The 18988-nt window shown below is 33.7% G+C and overlaps 1 protein-coding gene across 3 annotated transcripts in view; it reads left to right on the top strand.

Annotated features, from left to right (window-relative positions):
* Positions 1-18988, top strand: part of DDX4 (DEAD-box helicase 4) — a 65992-nt gene that overhangs the window by 20390 nt on the left and 26614 nt on the right. The window contains exons 3-7 of one of the 3 annotated variants that reach the window (XM_061187803.1): positions 5909-5986; positions 8720-8797; positions 10845-10895; positions 14051-14110; positions 18258-18359. In XM_061187803.1, coding sequence (XP_061043786.1) covers positions 5909-5986; positions 8720-8797; positions 10845-10895; positions 14051-14110; positions 18258-18359 — 369 coding nt within the window. The remainder of the gene's footprint in view (positions 1-5908; positions 5987-8719; positions 8798-10844; positions 10896-14050; positions 14111-18257; positions 18360-18988) is intronic. The other 2 variants (XM_061187805.1, XM_061187804.1) reach the window with 2 other exon arrangements.

Raw genomic sequence — 18988 nt, forward strand, 5'->3', positions numbered from 1 at the left:
GTTTTTGTTCCGCAATTTGGATTTTTCGCTCAGTATTCTTTCTAAGGTTTATCTGTGTTGCCAATTGTTGTAGTTCATTTATAATTATACTCTGCTGTGTGAATCTACCATATATATAATACTATATAATATAGAACACAGTGTATGTAAAACTCTGTTGTGTGACTATACCACATATTTTAATTCGTTTCTTGGTGCACATTTGAGTTGTTTCCTTTTTTATTGTTATGAACAAAGCTGCCATGAACATCTCTTTTTTTCCTTGTTTGCTAAGTATATGTTTTCAGTCGTGAATGGTGTTGAATTGTATTATTTACTTTAATCTGTGGAGATAATTAGTTTTTTCTTTTCTAATCTGTTAAGGTTGTTAATTACCTTTTTAGATGTTCTGATGTTAAAATACCCTTGCATATTGGAATAAACCCAACTTGGTCATAGTGTTTTATCTGTTCAGTTACTGTTGGGCTTGATTTGCTAATATGTATTTTTGAGATTTTGTATCTACTTATGAGTAAGAGGGGTTTATAATTTTCTTCTGTCTTGTCTTATCAAAATTACGATGGCCTTGTGGAATGAGTTGGGGAATAATTCCTGTTTCTGTTTTCTGGTGGACTTGTATGACATTGTAATGATTTGTTCTTTGAGAGTTTGGTAGAATTCACCTGTGAAACTACATTTAAGTGTGATGCAGAGATTTAAGTACTGGTTCAGTTTCTGTAGGACAATTTCGTTTGTTTTTATTGCTTCTTGAGTCTGTTTTGATGAGTTAATTTTCTTGGAACTTTTCTGTTTATGTTTTAAATTTAGTAGTATAAAGTTGTTCATGGTAATTTTTATTTTTTTATTGTGGTAAAAAGCATATAACAAGAGAGTTATTCTCTTAAACTTTTAAGTGTACAGTGTTACTGTTAACTACAAGTACAGTGTTCAGCAGAACTCTAGAAACTTTTTTATCTTACATAATTGAAACCTTATATCCATTTAACAGCACCTCCCACTGTTTTTGAGGTTATTTCCTTTTTTAAAAAATTCCAAATACTGTTCATTTATGTCTTTTCTTTCTTTCCCTTCCCCCTGCCTCTATCAGACTTCTAGTGATTTGTCACTCTGGCAAGTCTTTATTGGTTTCTTTAAAAAAATTTTTTTTTAATTGAAGGATAGTTGACTTACAATATTGTGTTAGTTTCTGGTATACAGCAAAGTGATTCAGTTATACATATATATACATATATATGTTCTTTTCAGACTCTTTTCCATTATAGTTTATTACAAGATACTGAATATAGTTCCCTGTGTTATACACTAGGACCTTGTTGTCTATTTTATATATAGTAGTTTGTATCTGCTAATCCCAAACTCCTAATTTATCTCTCCCTCCCCTTTTCCCTTTGGTAACCATACTTTTTTTTTTATGTCTGTGAATCTGTTTCTGTTTTGTAAATAAGTTCATTTGTATCTTTTTTTAAGATTTCACATATAAGTGATATCATATGATATTTGTCTTTCTTTTTCTGATATCACTTAGTATGATAATCTCTGGGTCCATCCATGTTGCTGCAGATGGCATTATTTCAGTCTTTTTTATGACTGAGCAGTATTCCATTGTACATATATACCACATCTTCTTTATCCATTCATCTGTTGATGGACATTTAGGTTGCTTCCATGTCTTGGCTATTGTAAATAGTGCTGCTGTGAACATTGGGGTGTATGTATCTTTTTGAATTAGAGTTTTCTCCAGATATATGCCCAGGAGTGAGATTGCTGGATCATATGGTAACTTTATTTTTAGTTTTTTAAGGAACCTCCATACTGTTTTCCAGAATGGCTGCACCAATTTACATTCCCACCAGCAGTTTAGGAGGGTTCCCTTTTCTCCACACCCTCTCCAGCATTTATTATTTGTAAACTTCTAAATGATGGCCATTCTGACCCATGTGAGGTGATGCCTCATTATAGTTTTGATTTGCATTTCTCTGATAATTAGCAATGTTGAGCATCTTTTCATGTGCCTATTGGCCATCTGTATGTCTCCTTTGGAGAAATGTCTATTTAGGTCTTCTGCTCATTTTTTGATTGGGTTGTTTGTTTTTTTGTTATTGAGTTGTTTGTATGAGCTGTTTGAAAATTAATCCCTGGTCGGTCACATCATCAGCAAATATTTTCTCCCAGTCCATAGGTTGTCTTTTCATTTTGTTTATGGTTTCCTTTGCTGTGCAAAAGCTTGTAAGTTTGATTAAGTCCCATTTGCTTAGTTTTGCTTTTATGTCTATTGACTTGGGAGAGTGATCTAAGAAAACATTGGTAAGATTATCTCAGAGAATGTTTTGCCTGTGTTCTCTTTTAGGAGTTTTTGATGCGATTTGAAAAGGGATTTTTTTTAAACTTTCCCTTTCTGATATTTCATTGTTAGTGTAAAGAAATGCAGCAGATTTGTGTATGTTAATCTTGTATCCTGCTACTTTGCTGAATTTGTTTATCAGTTCTGCTAGTTTTTGTGTGGAGTCTTCAGGGTGTTCTATATATATTATGTCATCTGCATATAATGACAGTGTTACCTCTTCCTTTCCAATTTGGATATCTTTTATTTCTTTTTCTTGTCTGATTGCTGTGGCTAGGACTTTCAATACTATGTTGAATGGAAGTGGTGAGAGTGGGCATACTTGTCTTGTTCCAAATTTTAGCGTGAAGGCTTTGTTTTTCACTGTTGAGTATTATGTTGGCTGTGGGTTTGTCATAAATAGCTTTTGTTATGCTTAGATATGTTCCCTCCATACCCACTTTGGTAAGAGTTTTTTAATCATGAATGGATGTTGAATTTTATCAAATGCTTTTTCTGAGTCTATTGAGATGATCATGTGGTTTTTGTCTTTTGTTTTGTTGGTGTGGTGTATCACATTGATTTTGCATGTGTTGAACCATTCTTGTGACCCTGGGATGAATCCAGCTTGATCATGGTGTATGATCCTTTTTATGTGTTGTTTGGATTCGGTTTGCTAATATTTTGTTGAGAATTTTTGCATCTATATTTGTCAAAGGTACTAGCCTGTAATTTTCTTTTTTGGTAGTGTCTTTGTCTGGTATCAGGGTGATGGTGGCTTCATAAAATCACTTTGGGAGTATTCCCTCTTCTCATTCTTTTGGAAGAGTTTGAGAAAGATTGGTACAAGTTCTTCTTTGTATGTTTGGTAGAATTCTTCAGTGAAGCCATCCAGTCCTGGACTTCTGTTTGCAGGGAGTTTTTAAATTACAGTTTCTATTTCACTTCTAGTGATCAGTCTGTTCAAATTATCTGTTTCTTCTTGATTCAGTTTTGGTGGGCTGTATGTTTCTAGAAACTTGTCCATTTCTTCTAGGTTGTCCAATCTGTTGGAATATAATTGTCTATAGTATTCTCTTATGTTTTTTTTTGTATTTCTGCAGTGTTAGTTGGTATTTATCCTCTTTCATTTCTTACTTTGTTTATTTTGGGTCCTCTGTCTCTTCTTCTTGGTGAGCCTGGCCAGAGGTTTCTTGATTTTGTTTATCATTTCAAAAAAACCAGATCTTGGTTTTATTGATTTTTTCTATTGTTTTTTTAATCTCTGGTTTATTTATTTCCTCTTTGATCTATATTATTTCTCTCCTTCTTGTGACTGTAGTTTTTGTTCTTCTTTTTCTAATTCTTTCAGGTGGTAGGTTAGGTTGCTTGTTTGAGAGTTTTTCTTGTTTTTTGAGGAAGGCCTATATCACAATAAACTTCCCTCTTAGATTTTGTGTGTTTGTGTTTTCATTGTCACTTGTCTCAAGGTATTTTTAAAATTTCCTCTTTGATCTCATTGTTGACCCATTGGTTTTTGTCATAGCATGTTGTTTAGTCTCCTTGTAATTGTTTTTTTCTTGTTTCTCTTTCTGTGGTTGATTTCTAGTTTCATGCCATTGTGGTCAGAAAAGATGCTTGAAATAATTTCTGTCATCTAAAATATGTTGAGGCTTGTTTTGTGTCCTGGTGTGGGTCTAACCTAGAGAATGTTCCATGTGCGCTTGGAAAGAATGTGTAGTATGTATATATTCTGGACATAATGTCCTGAAAATATCAATTAAGTCTAACTGTTCTATTGTGTCATTTAGGATCTCTGTTGTCTTACTGATCTTCAGTCTGGAATATCTGTCCATTGATGTCAGTGGGGTGTTAAAGTCTCCTACTACTATTGTATTCCCATCCATTTCTCCCTTTATGTCTGTTAGTATTTGTTTTATGTATTTAGGTGCTCCTGTATTGGCTGTATATATGTTAATGAGTGTAATATCCTCTTCTTGTATTGATCCTTTTATCATTATATAGTGTCTTCTTTTAGCTTTCTTTATGGCTTTTGTTTTAAAGTTGATTTTGTCTGATACGAGTATTGCTACCCCCACTTTCTTGTCATTTTCATTTGCATGAAATATTTTTTTTCCATCTCCTCACTTTCAGTCTATGTGTGTGTCCTTCATCCTAAAGTGGGTTATTGGTTTCCTAAAGAGCTAGGTTTTGGTTTTGTTGAGCCGCTATTATATGTTTGTTTCCTATTTCATTAATTTCTGCTCTTACCATTTTTTTCCTCTACTTTTGTGTGATTTATTTTGTTCTTTTTCTAACATTCTTACTAGTTGAGATGGCTGTTTAGCTCATTAATTTTGAGTTCTTTTTTTTTTGAGTTCCTTTTTTTGTATAAAAATTTAAGTTCTGATATATGTCATTTTTATCATACAATTCTAAGTATTTCTAAAGTTCCATTGTAATTTTTTTCTTTGCGCTATGTTGTATAGAAGTGTTTTAGAAATACATTTCCAAATGTAAGAGGATTTTAATCAAGTTTTTTTGGTATTTAATAATTTCTAATTTTTTAAAATTGAAGTATACTTGAGTTATAATACCATATTAGTTTCAGGTGTATAACAGTGATTTGATTTTTTTTTGGGTTACACACCATACAAAGTTAGTATAAGACAGTGACTATATTCCCTGTGCTATACATTACATCCCTGTAACTTATTTATTTTATAACTGGTAGTTCATACCTCTTAATCACCTTCACCTATTTCGTACCTTCCCCCACCCCTCTCCCATCTGGCAAACCACTATTTGTTTTCTGTATCTGTTACTCTTTTCTGTTTTGTGTATTTGTTTGCTTGTTTTGTTTTTTAGATTTCACGTATAAGTGACAATATACGGTATTTGTCTTTCTTTTGGTAACTTCCAATTTGATTGCATTGCAATTAGAGAATTTTGTGTATATGATATTGATTTTTGAAATTGTTGAATTTGCATTTTGTCCTTCCATGTGGCCAGTTTTTATGAACATTCTGTTGTTGAATGTCAACTTCTTTAATGTTTTTAGTTCTGTGAATGTGCACAGTGTTCTGTGGATGACTGTAATTTACCTATTCTCCTTTGATTTTTTTTTTTTGGCTATTATAGACAATGCTTATAAAAACATCTTTGTGTGTATCTGTTACCATCTGAGTATATCCACAGGGAAAATCATACTAGTATACTTCCAAAAAGTATTTTCTTTTAAAATAAAGATTGATCCAGTTTATAGTTTCAATATTGTATATGATTTGTGCTTGTTTTGCTATGTCCTTGACTAGTCTCAGTATTAGCAAACTGTTTTCCAGTCAGTTGTGGTTGAGAAAATTATATCCTTTTTTTGGTTTCCAATTTCTTTAATTATGAGTGAGAGACACCTTTTTTTTTTTTCTTCTTTTGGAGAACTACCTATTCTTATTCATAGCCCATTTTTCTACTAGGCTTTTCATCTTTCTTAGTGCTATATAAAATTCTTCCTTTGCCATGTGGATGGCACATTGAGAAGGTTTAAAGTTTCCTTACCACCAAGGTACTTTTTTTGTTATTTTGACTTGCTTCAAATGTTATTTGCTTTAGAAATGGATGATGGATATTCTCGAAGAGATCATTTCATGAGAAGCAGATTTGCCTCTGGGAGGAGTTTGGGAAACAGGGGTAAGTATCTTTCCTTAATCTTCTGTTAAATAGTTGAATAGTGGAATGAATAGAGGCCTTTATGGCTGTTTAGTGCAAGGTAAAATCTATTATAACTTAGTGTACAGTAGACGTTGTTGGGATAATGAGTTTTTTTTTTAATGTCTGTTTTTTTTTTTGCTGCTTTACTTTTTTAAGATAGTAGGCAGTAGTTAAATTGATTAGATAGATTGGTTAAAGAGAGTTGCTTCCCAGAGCTTCTTCAGGTGTTGGTGATTATTGTTCCCAACAATTGGCATGGGAGGAATGTTTGTAAAAGCTCCAAAGATTATAGTGTGAAGGACCTCTTTCTTAAGTTTTATATTTCTCAAGAAAAGGCAGTATGGAAAGCAGTTCTGTTAGCTCATTAATATTAAGAGGTTGTTTTCCCAAAATTGGAATTTTTTGTTGTTACTTTTAGAACAACCAGCGCTAGATTTGACAGATAATGACCCAGCAAAATACCTTCCTCCGGTCCATTTTTAGATTTGATATTAAAATGCTGAAAATATTCTGCACTATGTTTTGTTATAGTGCAACAAAATATTTATTATTAGAACCTCAAATTAAATGGTCATATGGATTTTTAAATAAATTTCTTCTATGGGATGCTGTAAGCTAGGGTTAATTGGCAGTTTTAAATATACATGACACTTATTCTTGAATTTATTAAGTATTATTTTTTGAAAAGCGTCAATCCTTCTAGATACTTTTATTCATTGTAGACTAAAGGTTGATGCGTGTATTTCATTTGCCATTTGGAAAATTTAATATTTTTAGATACAGTTAACATAAATGTGAACTTTTATGTTTTGACATGTTTCTGCTACTAATGGAAATAATTTATTTGTTAAATATGCCTATATACATTTTGTTTTTTAAGCCTGCATATTAAGTAAGAGTCATTGATGATTTGGAGCACGTAGTTGTGCTAAGAGGTTGAAGTGTGGGTTTTGTTTGCTACTACTAAGATTAGAAATAACAAATACCTTAATATTACACTCAGGGAACTATTTAATATTTAGATATATTTTAAAATCCTAATTTAGAATGGGTTATAATACTTTTTGATGAAGACTTCTAAACATTGTTGAATAAAGCCTTTTTAAATGAGAAAGCCATCACTGAGAGAGACTTTACTATAAATTGTTAATTCCATATGTTGTAGGTTGAAATACATTAAATTTCTGATCAAAACTCTTTGTAAATGTTAATACTTTAAAAAGTTATCTTTGAAAAGAATCTGAAAAAGAATGAACATATGTGTATGTATAACTGAATCACTTTGCTGTACACCTGAAATTAATACATTATAAATCATCTATACTCCAATAAAATTGAAATAAAAAAAGAAAAAAGTTATCTTTAATACTACATATAATCCTGGAAATTCATAGAAGACCCATGAGTATAACCCCTTTCCCGAATGATCCATTTAACATTTTAGCTATTTTCAGTCTCTGTGATATTTGTTCTCAGAACTTGCATATCTAGTCACATGGTTTTGAAATTGACTCTTAATTGCTTAACATATATATTGATTAGCTTTTTATCTTCTGTGAAGTATGGCCTAAAAAGCCTTAACTTCCTGAATCACACACTTCTTTAGAATCTGATGAAAATACTGATAGTTGCATATATGCAATTTTGCATTTGGCATTAGGAGTTTCACAGATCCCTTAACTCCTCTGCACTAGGATATTACAGATAGAGGTAAGACAGTTTATGAGGATCACAAGATAATAATAGTTATCCCAATGATAGTTTGAAGTGGCAGTTTATGACGTTTTGGATGTCTGTTCTAAGTTTTTGTTTTAAATACCTGTGCTGCTTGCCATAGCAACTCTGCCCTCAAAATTCTTAATTTAGTGGTAGAGAAACACATGGAAAGAAATATTGCTAAAAAAGAGATACACATAGTATGCTGTGGGAATGTGACTGAAGGATTGACTATGGCTGGAGGACTGAAGGAGGACTTCACTGAAGAGGTGGCTTTTGAACCTGGCTTTTGAAGAGTGAAAAGAATTTTGCTAGGAAAAATAGGAAAGCAGGGAATGTCATGCTGAAGGAACAGCATGTAGGAAGGTAGAAAATATTAGAAGTTCACAATGTGGAGTATGGGAAGTTGTTTTATGAATTAAAATGTTGGGTGTTCAGAGCCGTGTAGTGGGGGATAAAGCTAATAAGGCGGATATGAGGAAATACTATGGAGGGGTGGGAGGTAAAGAGGAGTGGTATTCATAGCATTTTTTTCTTTATTATGTAGTCCCTTCCTAATTTTAATTTTAAAAAGTGGAAAGACTGAGAGCGACTGAAGTACTAGAAAAATGAATAAGTAATAAATAGAATAATTGCAGGACAACAGTGTAAAATTTTCAGTAGCAATGACTTTCACATAGGGGTATAATGTAAATAGCTATCAGGGTGAGGTTTCAGTATATAGAAAATCAGAGTTGAATTTCTTGATTAAAGGTCACTAGTAAAATAACACCTAGTAGACAGTTGTATTTCACCAATAGTATATTTGTTTTTACTTTGGTGTAATTTAATGATTTAAAAAAGTTGCGGGTGTATTTTATCTTTATAAGTTCCTGTACTACTCTCTCCCTGTCCTTGGGAGTTCCCTTAACCCACAGATTCATTTAATTCCTAGTTATTGGTGGCACACTTGATTTTGTATGTTGAAGAGTTTTAACTCTGTCTGAACTTTTTCAGATCCTGGCGAGTCTAATAAAAGAGAGAATACATCCACAATGGGTGATTTTGGAGTTGGAAGGAGTTTTGGAAACAGAGGTAACCTGCTTATGATATCTTACAGTCAAAACTTAAGTGACCCCAAGTTTTATAGTCTTTGAATTCTGTTTCCCTTTAATATACATAGAAAGTGTGTGCCTTTCCCAAGACTTTATGGAGATCACAAGGAAGTGCTTTCACTTTCCTAGTCACAGTTTAGAGCAGCAGATTATGCTGCTTTGGATGTGTCTGCTATTCTATTTCGCTTTTTTTTTTTTCTTTTTAATAGCCATTCTACTTGCTGCAGCATCTCTTCAAATTGATTTACCCCACAGGTGAACCCCAGTTCTTTTCTACTATACTCATGACTTGCTTTCCCTGCTCCCACAAGCAAGAGATCTATCTTATACTTCCAAAGGTGAATCTGAGTCTCCATCTTTACTTGAGCAAAGAACCAGTAGAAGCTTTGAAATTACATTTTTTTCCATAAAAACTTTAAAAACTGTTAAGTAGAACTTAGGTAAGAGTTTAAGATCAAGACCAGTAGTGTGTAGGTGGAAGACTTTCTCAAGCATTTTGGAGACCCAGCACTTGACTTTTCTGGGAGAGGTGTATGGAGGGGAAGGGGCAATTGTAGAGGGCAGTAGAACGTAATCCTTTTCTGAACCAACTTCAAAGATTGCAAATATTTAAATGAATAAAAAAACTCAAAATCCAAGTTTTGTGATATATACTCTTTTTGTAGGGATTATCTTTATTTTGAAATTACATATCTGTTCAAGGAAAAAGTGTCATCCAATCATATATTGAGGCCAAAGGGTACTTACTTTTTATATGCTAATTGGGTATTAAATTTCCAAGAGGTTTAATGCTGAAGGGTACATTAGATTTGTTGAACCTGAGATGTTAAATGACTTGATATGTAGACATTTTGCATATAGATTCTTTTTTTTAATTTATTTTTTATTTATTTACTTTTGGCTGTGTTGGGTCTTCATTGTTGTGTGGGCTTTCTCTAGTTGCAGCGAGCGGGGACTACTCTTTGTTGCGGAGCACGGGCTATAGGCGTGCAGACTTCAGTAGTCATAGCACGCGGGCTCAGTAGTTGTGGCTCGTGGGCTCTAGAGCGCAGGTTCAGTAGTTGTGGCGCACAGGCTTAGTTGCTCTGCAGCATGTGGGATCTTCCCTGACCAGGGCTCGAACCCGTGTTCCCTGCACTGGCAGACGGATTTTTAACCACTGCGCCACCAGGGAAGTCCCTGCATATAAATTTAACATCTGTCCAACAGTAACTGATTGGTCTCTGTAGTACTGAAGCCATAATTTAATGTATTTTATTATTTAGGTTAGATACTAATTGATAGGCATTGCATATTGACATTAATTTTAACTTACATTATTCCCTGAGTATCTCTGCAGTAAAGATCATTTTATTAAGACTCAAATTTTTAAAATTTTATGAAATATTTTGATGGATGCTTTAAAAATGCGTTTTAGAGATATATTTGTATGCTCCAGAGATGCATAAATCTAGACACAAGTTTTTATTAAATGAGAAATTTGAAAGCAGAGCTTGATGAAAGATTGTTTCTTTTAAATTTTATAAACAAAAAGAAGTTGGCAGAATTTCCTTGTTATTGAGAAGGGGAAAATTATTGAATATTGGATTATAATTTAGTTGTATTGTCCTCCAGCAGATGAAGAGATTACAAGTTAATTTATAAAGTTTAAAAAGTTTTTATATTTTGAATAGAAAGTACATAGTGGTTATAGTGATATATATATACACACACACACACACACACAGCCATGTACATATAGAGGAATATATGACATTTGAGGTAATATAAGATTGGCTGGTATTTTAATAAACTGACACAAGGAAGAAGTTGTCATACAATGTGTATGAATTCTCATTCACTATTTATATATACAGTTGTATGTGGTCTATACTGTTTTAAAGGGGCATCAAAACTAGAAGTCCCTGTAAAGAGTGTTTCTTTGTTTCTATGTTTCTCTTTCTCTCTCTCTTTTTCTTTCTTTCTACAAAGGTATAGGTAATTGTTGTTTTCAGAAATGTGCAAGTTTAATTTTATATTTTTTGTAGGTTTTTCAAATAACAAATTTGAAGAAGGTGATAGCTGTGGTTTCTGGAGAGGTAAGTTCACTGTTTTTTGTACTGACTTAAGAATTTAGTGTCCAGAGTACATGCTAAAGAGAAACTATGATTAATTATCTTAGTCTGTTCCAGTTCTATTTCATTTAAACCCAGCTTTATAAAGCAGCTATAGCCAGAGCCTTAACCAAGAATTCAGCCATCCTAATTTGGCCTATTGTCACCTGCCTTAATTAATCTATAAAGTGCAACTTTTGAATGCTGTGCTTCCTTAAGAAAAAGAGGAGAGTAGAAAGAGCAAGTCAAGAATCAGAATTCCACTTTCATATGTAAATACAGTTTGAGACATGTAGGTCTTTATTCAGACTCAAATAAGTATTAACAGTGGAAAAAGATTCATGAGACTGTGGATCACTGCTGAAATCAAAGACATTTCTGTCAAAGGTACTGACACTCTGGTTTGGAGGAATACAGAGAATGATGAGAATAGAGTAATGTTACCAGAAGGTAGACTACAATAATTAACAGTACTTTTCCAGGAGAGCCTCGTTGAGTAGATTTGGGTGAGGCCCTGGAACCTGTATTTAAAAAACATCCCTGGTGACTCTGATGCCTCTTTTGTTTGGTAACCACTGATCTATGGAATCTTTATAACATAATACACTTTGGAGTTCCAGACTTTGTTTCATGTCCCTGCTCTGCTATCTGCTAGTTGAATAACATAGAGCAAGTTGCTTAATTTCTCGGAGCCACAATTTCCTCTTCTGTAGAATGGAGACCATTCATTTTATAGCTTGTTAGGCACACTAAATGAGAATGTGTGTAAAAGCACGAGGCTTAGTCCCAGGCACATTCATGGTAAACAGTAAATGTCATCTATCTTCATTAACTATTTGAGACTTGATCTTAACTGTGATTCTCAAAATCAAAACCAAACCTAGACCTGATCACCTTAAAACGCTTTTGGAACATGGTGGGGTTTTATTATATCAGTTAAGACTGCTTCCCCAAACTACTGTCAGTCTCATTCTCCCTGCTTTTGTCTGCTTTTTCTCCTATCCTGTTCTAACGAAAACATATGTAACATGCAACTAATATTTGAGAGAAGAAAAACATCACCATTTTTATCCTTTTCCATTTCTCCTTGTCCTAATTTTCCAACTTTTAATTAGTATTCAAGATCATTTCTACTCATCAAAGACATTCCTTCCCAGTTGACTCTTTAGTGATGAGCCAGAGTGCTTTTGAGCACAAATTCCAATTTCTCACGGCACTTGAGAGAACTTCTCTCCTCCAAAATGGTCTACTTTCTTCCTTTGATCTATTTGCTTTTTCTATTCTCAGTTTTAGTTCCCCTAAACTAAAAAATTGTGTATATTCCTAAAAAATTCTTTCACTCTCACAGTTGTTGGCAAGCCCAGGAGCAAGTTTTGCTATCATTATAGAAGCTTTTTCTCTGCACACAGATGTATAGAGTGTTTTGTGGTTATTTTCTCTGCAATCTCATGTCCCCTAGCTGGTATAGTATAGCGATAAGGAGCTCAGACACCTTGGGTTTGAGACCCAGATGCTCCTCCTGTCAGTTGTATTATCTTAAAAAATTTGTTTAACTTCTCTGTATTTCTTTTTCTCTGTTTATAATTTGAGGATAATACCCACCTTGTAAGGTTTTTGTGAGGACTTAAAAAGTTAAAATAGACTTCATTTAGAGCAGTGCCAGACAGATACTAAGTTCTATTTGTTGTTATTACTATTATTTTTATATAATTAATAGATTATAACTGATCTTAGGATCATTGTTTCATTTTTGTTTGTGCTTGGCTTTATTTTTTAACCTACAGAAATTATTTTTTTAATAACTTTTTATTTTGAAATCATTTGACTCAAAAGAAGGGTTTCCTCCACCCTTCTTCTAATGTAATTGTACCCTTCACCCAACTGCTAATGTCATCAGCCTATTTTAATTCCCAGTGTGGTCAAAATAGCTTTAGGCTTGTTTTAGGAGAACAATTGGCCAAAGATTATATGAGACCTTTTTCTCCTTGTCAGGCCCCAGATTAATTCATAGGTTTTTTTCCCATAAGGCAATAAATATTAGCTAACATCATCATTATTCCAGAATTATTATTCCAAGAATCTTTCCAGAATTCTTTCTTGACTGTTCAGCACGCTTGTCATATTATATCTTGCTTCTAAGAAAGTTGTCTTGATGTTAGATGGCTCTTCAGGAATATTTGTCAGTTGTTGATGTCAGCTCAAATAGGAGCCTGCAACAAGAGCGCTGGGTCATTGTTTATTATAAAACGATATTAATTGAGTAGATTAGTATTTTGCGCAGAAACTTAACTGATAGCTTCTAATCTGTTTAGCCATTTGTGTCATCACTGGGACCTGAAGTTCTCAGGTGCTAAACGTTAGTGATATGTACAAAGATCCCTTGAAACCATCTCGGTATTTCCCAAACATGGCTTTATTGGAATCTTCTAGAAAGCTTAAAGTTATTACTAAAAGTTATAATTTTTTAATTTAGAAAAATCATCCATTCCTTGCTGTCACGCTACACGTTCAAAATAAACATCTCTGGGGGTGGGCTCTTTCCAACTTTCCTAATAATTTTTAGGCAGCCTTCAGTGTAGTGATCCTCATACCACTATTTAGAAACCCTGGTAATGTTACTTGATAATGTCAGTAAAAACAGAAAGCCAGGATATCCCCCAATTTTTCCATTAAGATGAATGGGGGAAAGTTTGCATATATTAAAAAAACACTGACATCTCAGGTTTATTAAGAAAGGCAAGTTACAGAAATAATGATGACATTATAAGAAGAATAGTCATGCATTTCTGAGATCCCCTTGACTACTTAATTGTTAGATATTTCTGAAACTGTTTCTAGTTAAACTGATATTTACGAAATTCTTATTTTTTGGCTCTGCTCAGAATTTGACAAATTATACGCTTAACGTTTAATATTTAGATATATTAGGTGATTTGTATAGGGAATTGACTGAATAATGTCTTTGTATTTCTGTTGTTACAATTATTTTAAAAATTAAAATGTTCGTATTTTAACTTATGAAGATATTTATTTTTTCTTACTAATTTCTCTAGTGACAGTGCTATTCTTTAGATACTACATTAATGTAAATACTAAAGTAATTATTTAGATGCTATTCACATGTTAAATTTTTATTCAAGAGTCTAGTAATGACCGTGAAGATAATCAAACACGGAACAGAGGGTTTTCCAAGAGAGACGGTAAGGACCACGTTTTGGAACAATTTGTACTTAAGACAGAGATACGAAACTGAAAACCTGATTTTGGAAGAGCTGAAAGAAAGAAAAATTCTGGTGGTGAAAACCTTTAAAGAAAAATACTTTGGCATATGTTTTATGCTGTTAATATTTGAATTAATATTCAGTAGGTGTCCCTCCTTCTGCTTTCTAATGTCACTGGATTTTTTTTTCCTAAGACCTCCAGAGTGCTATGCAGTACAGAAGGGGGACTGTGTGAATCTTGGTCAGTCACAATGTAGATGAACTGGGATGTCTTTGTCTTTGAGTAGGATCATTGGAGATATGGGGAAGGGAAGAAATCGTAGACTACTTTTTGTTCAAGTCTAGCAGTACTCTACCATACTCTGCTGGTCCTCCCTCTAATGAACTTGAGGTGAGATGGTATAAAAGTTACGCTCAATTCTGGGTTATCTATGGGCAGATTCGTTAAAATAGCAACAGCAAAACTCACAAAAAACCACAGTGAACTTATAAAATTGCTACAAGTGTGCAAATATATTTATGATAAAAGAGTTTAGTTTTTGGAACTGCATGGTAATCAGATATATCATTGTTTTTGCTGCAACTTGGGGGTATCCTTTTCCCTTGCCTATTAGATGTTTGGCTCACTGAATAAATCATTAAATAGCAGGCCCTCCTAGTGAAGCTGAAACTTGCTGTGGATTTCAGTATAGCTTTGGTTGAGTTGTGAGGTGGGGAGGAATTTGGTGGTGAATGAGGTATGGCTTATTTGTCTCATAAGTTGAGTCTTTTTATGACAATTGCAGGGGACCAAACAATGATGGGGAGGAAATTTAAGAAAAAGACTCCTTTTTTAACATTGCTCTCCTCCCCCCTTTAAGAAGCAGTTTTGACACTAACGTTCCTAAACATAGCTCTTATTTTAAAATTTTTGGTTTTCTGCAGAACAGTGACTATCTTCCTTACTATTAAATTTTCTTTAAATCAATTTAATTTATATTTAAGTGAAGCAGTCAAAAGCCAGTTGCAGGGCTTCCCTGGTGGCGCAGTGGTTAAGAGACCGCCTGCCAATGCAGGGGACACGGGTTCGAGCCCTGGTCTGGGAAGATCCCACGTGCCACGGAGCAGCTAAGCCCGTGCGCCACAACTACTGAGCCTGCGCTCTAGAGCCCGCGAGCCACAACTACTGAAGCCCGTGTGCCACAACTACTGAAGCCCGCGCGCCTAAAGCCCGTGTTCCGCAACAAGAGAAGCCACCACAATGAGAAGCCTGCGCACCACAACAAAGAGTAGACCCCGCTCTCAGCAACTAGAGGAAAACCCGCATGCAGCAGCGAAGACCCAGTGCAGCCAAAAATTAAATAAATGGATAAAATAAAATAAATTAAAAAAAAAAAAACAACTCAACAGTTTAAAAAGAAAAAAAAAAAGCCAGTTGCAGCTCTATGTGCTTGATCCTGGCTTATTGACTAGTGTAGGGTGACTAGCAGGAACAGTCATTTTTCAGGGTGTCCCTGATTGCTGTTTTCTTTAGTTGTATACATTTGAGGGTAGGAAATTTGCATATAGTGGTTACTCAGTAAATATAAATGTGTGTGTAAATGTAACTGTACCTAAGTTTATGTTGAAGTGTGACATGATATAGCAGCAGGCAGGTGCTTATATCATAAATGTATATAGCTCAGTGATTTTTCAGTAACTGAATACACCTGGGTTCTGTGTTTTCACAAGCATCCAGATCAAGGAATAGAAATTACTAGCTCCTCAAAAGCCCCTTTCATGCTCATTTTTAGTCATTAACACCCCCCTCCCCCAGTTAATCTCTATTCTGACTTCTAGCAGCATAGACTTTTTTTAAATTTTGTACTTAACATAAATGGAATCATACAATATGTACTCTTTTGTGTCTGGCTTCCTCTTAATCTAATTGTGAGATTCATTCTTATTGTTGGTTGCAGTTGTAGATCATTATCATTGCTCTGTAGTGTTCTTTTGTTCTACTGTTCTGCTAATGATAGATATTTGGATTTCTTGCAGTTTTGGGCTGTTTTGAAACTGCTGCTATGAACATTCTAGTACATTTCTTTTGGTGACACTTGTTACTGTTTGTCTTTTTGATTGTAGCTATTCTAATGGATGTAAAGTGGTACCTCATTATGATTTTTTATCATTGAGTTATAAATTCAATAGTTGATATAGTTGATGGACAATATTATGTCAGTTACAGGTGCACAACAGTGATTCATAATTTTTAAAGGTTATACACCATTTATAGTTACTATAAAATATTGGCTATATTTCTTGTGTTTTACAACATATCCTTGTATCTTTATGGTTTTGCTTTGCATTTCCTGATGACTATGACGTTGAGGAGCTTTTCATGTGTGTATTGGCCATTTGTATATATTCTTTGGAGAAATGTCTATTCAGATCCTTTGCCCATTTAAAAAATAGGGTTATTGATCTTTTTGTTTTAAGAATTCTTTATATATTCTTGATACAAGTGTTAACAGATATATGATTTGCAAATATTTTCTCCTTTTCTGTGGGTTGTTTTTTCACTTTCTTGATGGTGTCCTTTGAAGCACAAAAGTTTAAAATTTTGATCCAAAGTTGCTTGTGCTCTTAATGTCATATCTAGAAACCCTTTGCCTGTTTCAAGATCATGCAGATTTTCACCTATGTTTCCTTCTAAGAATTTTATAGCTTTCACTGTACTCTTACATTTAAGTCATTGATCCATTTGAGTTCATTTTTGTATATGGTGTGAGATAGGGGCCCAACTTAATTCTTTAGTGAGTGAATAACCAGTTGTCCCAGCACCATTTGTTCATGTTTTATATGGACATGTGTAGGTCTAGATATCTTTAAATTTATCCAACTTGCAGTTTATTAAGCTTCTTGGATGTGTAGATTAATATTTTTCATCAAATTTGGGAAATTTTCTGCTTTTTTATTATGGTAAAATAACTCTTAACATAAAATTTGTCATTTTAACTATATGTGTATAATTCAGTGGCATTGAGTACTTCTGAAGTGTTGTGCAATTATCACCACTATCTATTTCCAAAACTTCTTCATCACCCATGCAGAAACTTACGTCCATTAAGTTTCCTTCTCTTCCTCTCAGTCTCTGGTACCCTCTATTCTCTGTACTTCATCAATTTGTCTATGTCTACATATTTCATACAATTGGAATCATACAGTATTTGCTCTTTTATGTTGGGCTTAATTCACTTAGCCTAAAATTTTCAGTATTCAGGTTGTTGCACGTATCAGAACTACATTCCTTTTTATGGCTGAATACTACTATTCCATTGTATGTGTACTTTTTAAAATCCATTCATTTGTTGATGTACACTTGGGTTTCTTACTACTTTTGGCTGTTTTGAATAATGCTTCTGTGAACATTAATATACAATTATCTGTTTGAGTCACTGTTTTTGCATTTTTGGGGTATATGTCTAGAAGTGGAATTGTCAGGGAATGGGACTGGGGTAAGTTAAAATATGCCACAAAATCACTGCTCTTACCAAGGACCAGCCTTTTTAAAAAAAAAAAAAATGTTCCTTGGGTTGATGCAAGTCCTTGATTAATTTTCAGTTTGGAAAATGTTAATTCTGACAGTTTTGTCAATTTTTTTTCTTCTTTGGAGTAGCAGCATTTGGAGTCCCTTACTTTGCCATTTTCATTGATATCAGTGATACATATCATTTAATAATTTTCATTTTGTTTGCTAGTGTATAGAAATACAATTAACTTTTGTATATTGAAGGTTCAGTAACCTCACTAAACTTATGGTAAGTACTTTTTCTTTCAGTGGATTGTGGAAATCCTGTTAATGGTGCAGTTGTGGCAACTTTTAGTGTTTTACAACTGTCATTTTTTCCTTTTAGTCATTTTTAGTTTTCATTCCCAAAACAAGTAGCAGGTTTTTAAAATACTGTAGCTATATATCTATTTATACTAATGAAGTTGAACATTTATAGGTCAAATACAGCATTTCTCTTTAGTAACTATCTGTTAATGGCTTAAAATATTAAAGTCATTGAATTATGCAAGACTTAAATTAACTTGGCCACCATGTCCCCAAGATTTCTTTGTTGTTGTTTTGTGTTGTTTTTGTGTGTATGTTTTAATATTATAGGCTATCAAGATGGAAATGATTCAGAAGCTTCAGGGTCATGCAGAAGAGGTGGAAGAGGTAGTTACCGAGGTTGCCGTGGAGGATTTGGTCTAGGAAGTCCAAGTTAGTAGTGGATTGCAAATAGTGTGTTCATTTATTATGAAAGAAATGATAGAAAATAATACTTATTATATAAGGTTGTTATGATTATATGAGAATAGTTAAGCATAGTGTGGTTGGTACATAATCACTTGTATTGTATAAAATATTATTTTTTAGACACATGTAATTCCTTACAGGTTAAGTGGGAATATATGAATCTTTTTAGCAGTGTGTGTGACTCAGTTCTTTAATATTACATACTGTGAAGCATTTTAGAGCTTTGATAAAGATGGCTGACCTTACAAATAGGTGGCCTTCTCTATGGCTCTGCCTGCCATTATACCTCTTTTATACCAATGTGGCTTTCTACCTAAATTCTACCAGTTGTCATTCCTTGGTGCTAAGGTATTGTCTTCTGAAGTCACTGTTGGAATGCATGTGTCTCTTAACAGAGGAGGACAGAATAGTGGAAGCTAAAAACGTAAATTGCAATAATGATTTAATAGATGCGTAGTGGATTAGTGAATTGTCACTTTTAAAAAAGTGAAGGGATCTGGAGGGTTGCTGTTCAGGACTGATAAAGTTTGATTTGGGAACTGTGGGTGCAAGGGGTGCTTTTCTGGAGAATAAGCAGTGAGATTATGTAATGT

The sequence above is a fragment of the Eubalaena glacialis genome, chromosome 4, assembly GCF_028564815.1.
Source record: "Eubalaena glacialis isolate mEubGla1 chromosome 4, mEubGla1.1.hap2.+ XY, whole genome shotgun sequence".
In the NCBI taxonomy this organism is placed as follows: Eukaryota; Metazoa; Chordata; class Mammalia; order Artiodactyla; family Balaenidae; genus Eubalaena; species Eubalaena glacialis.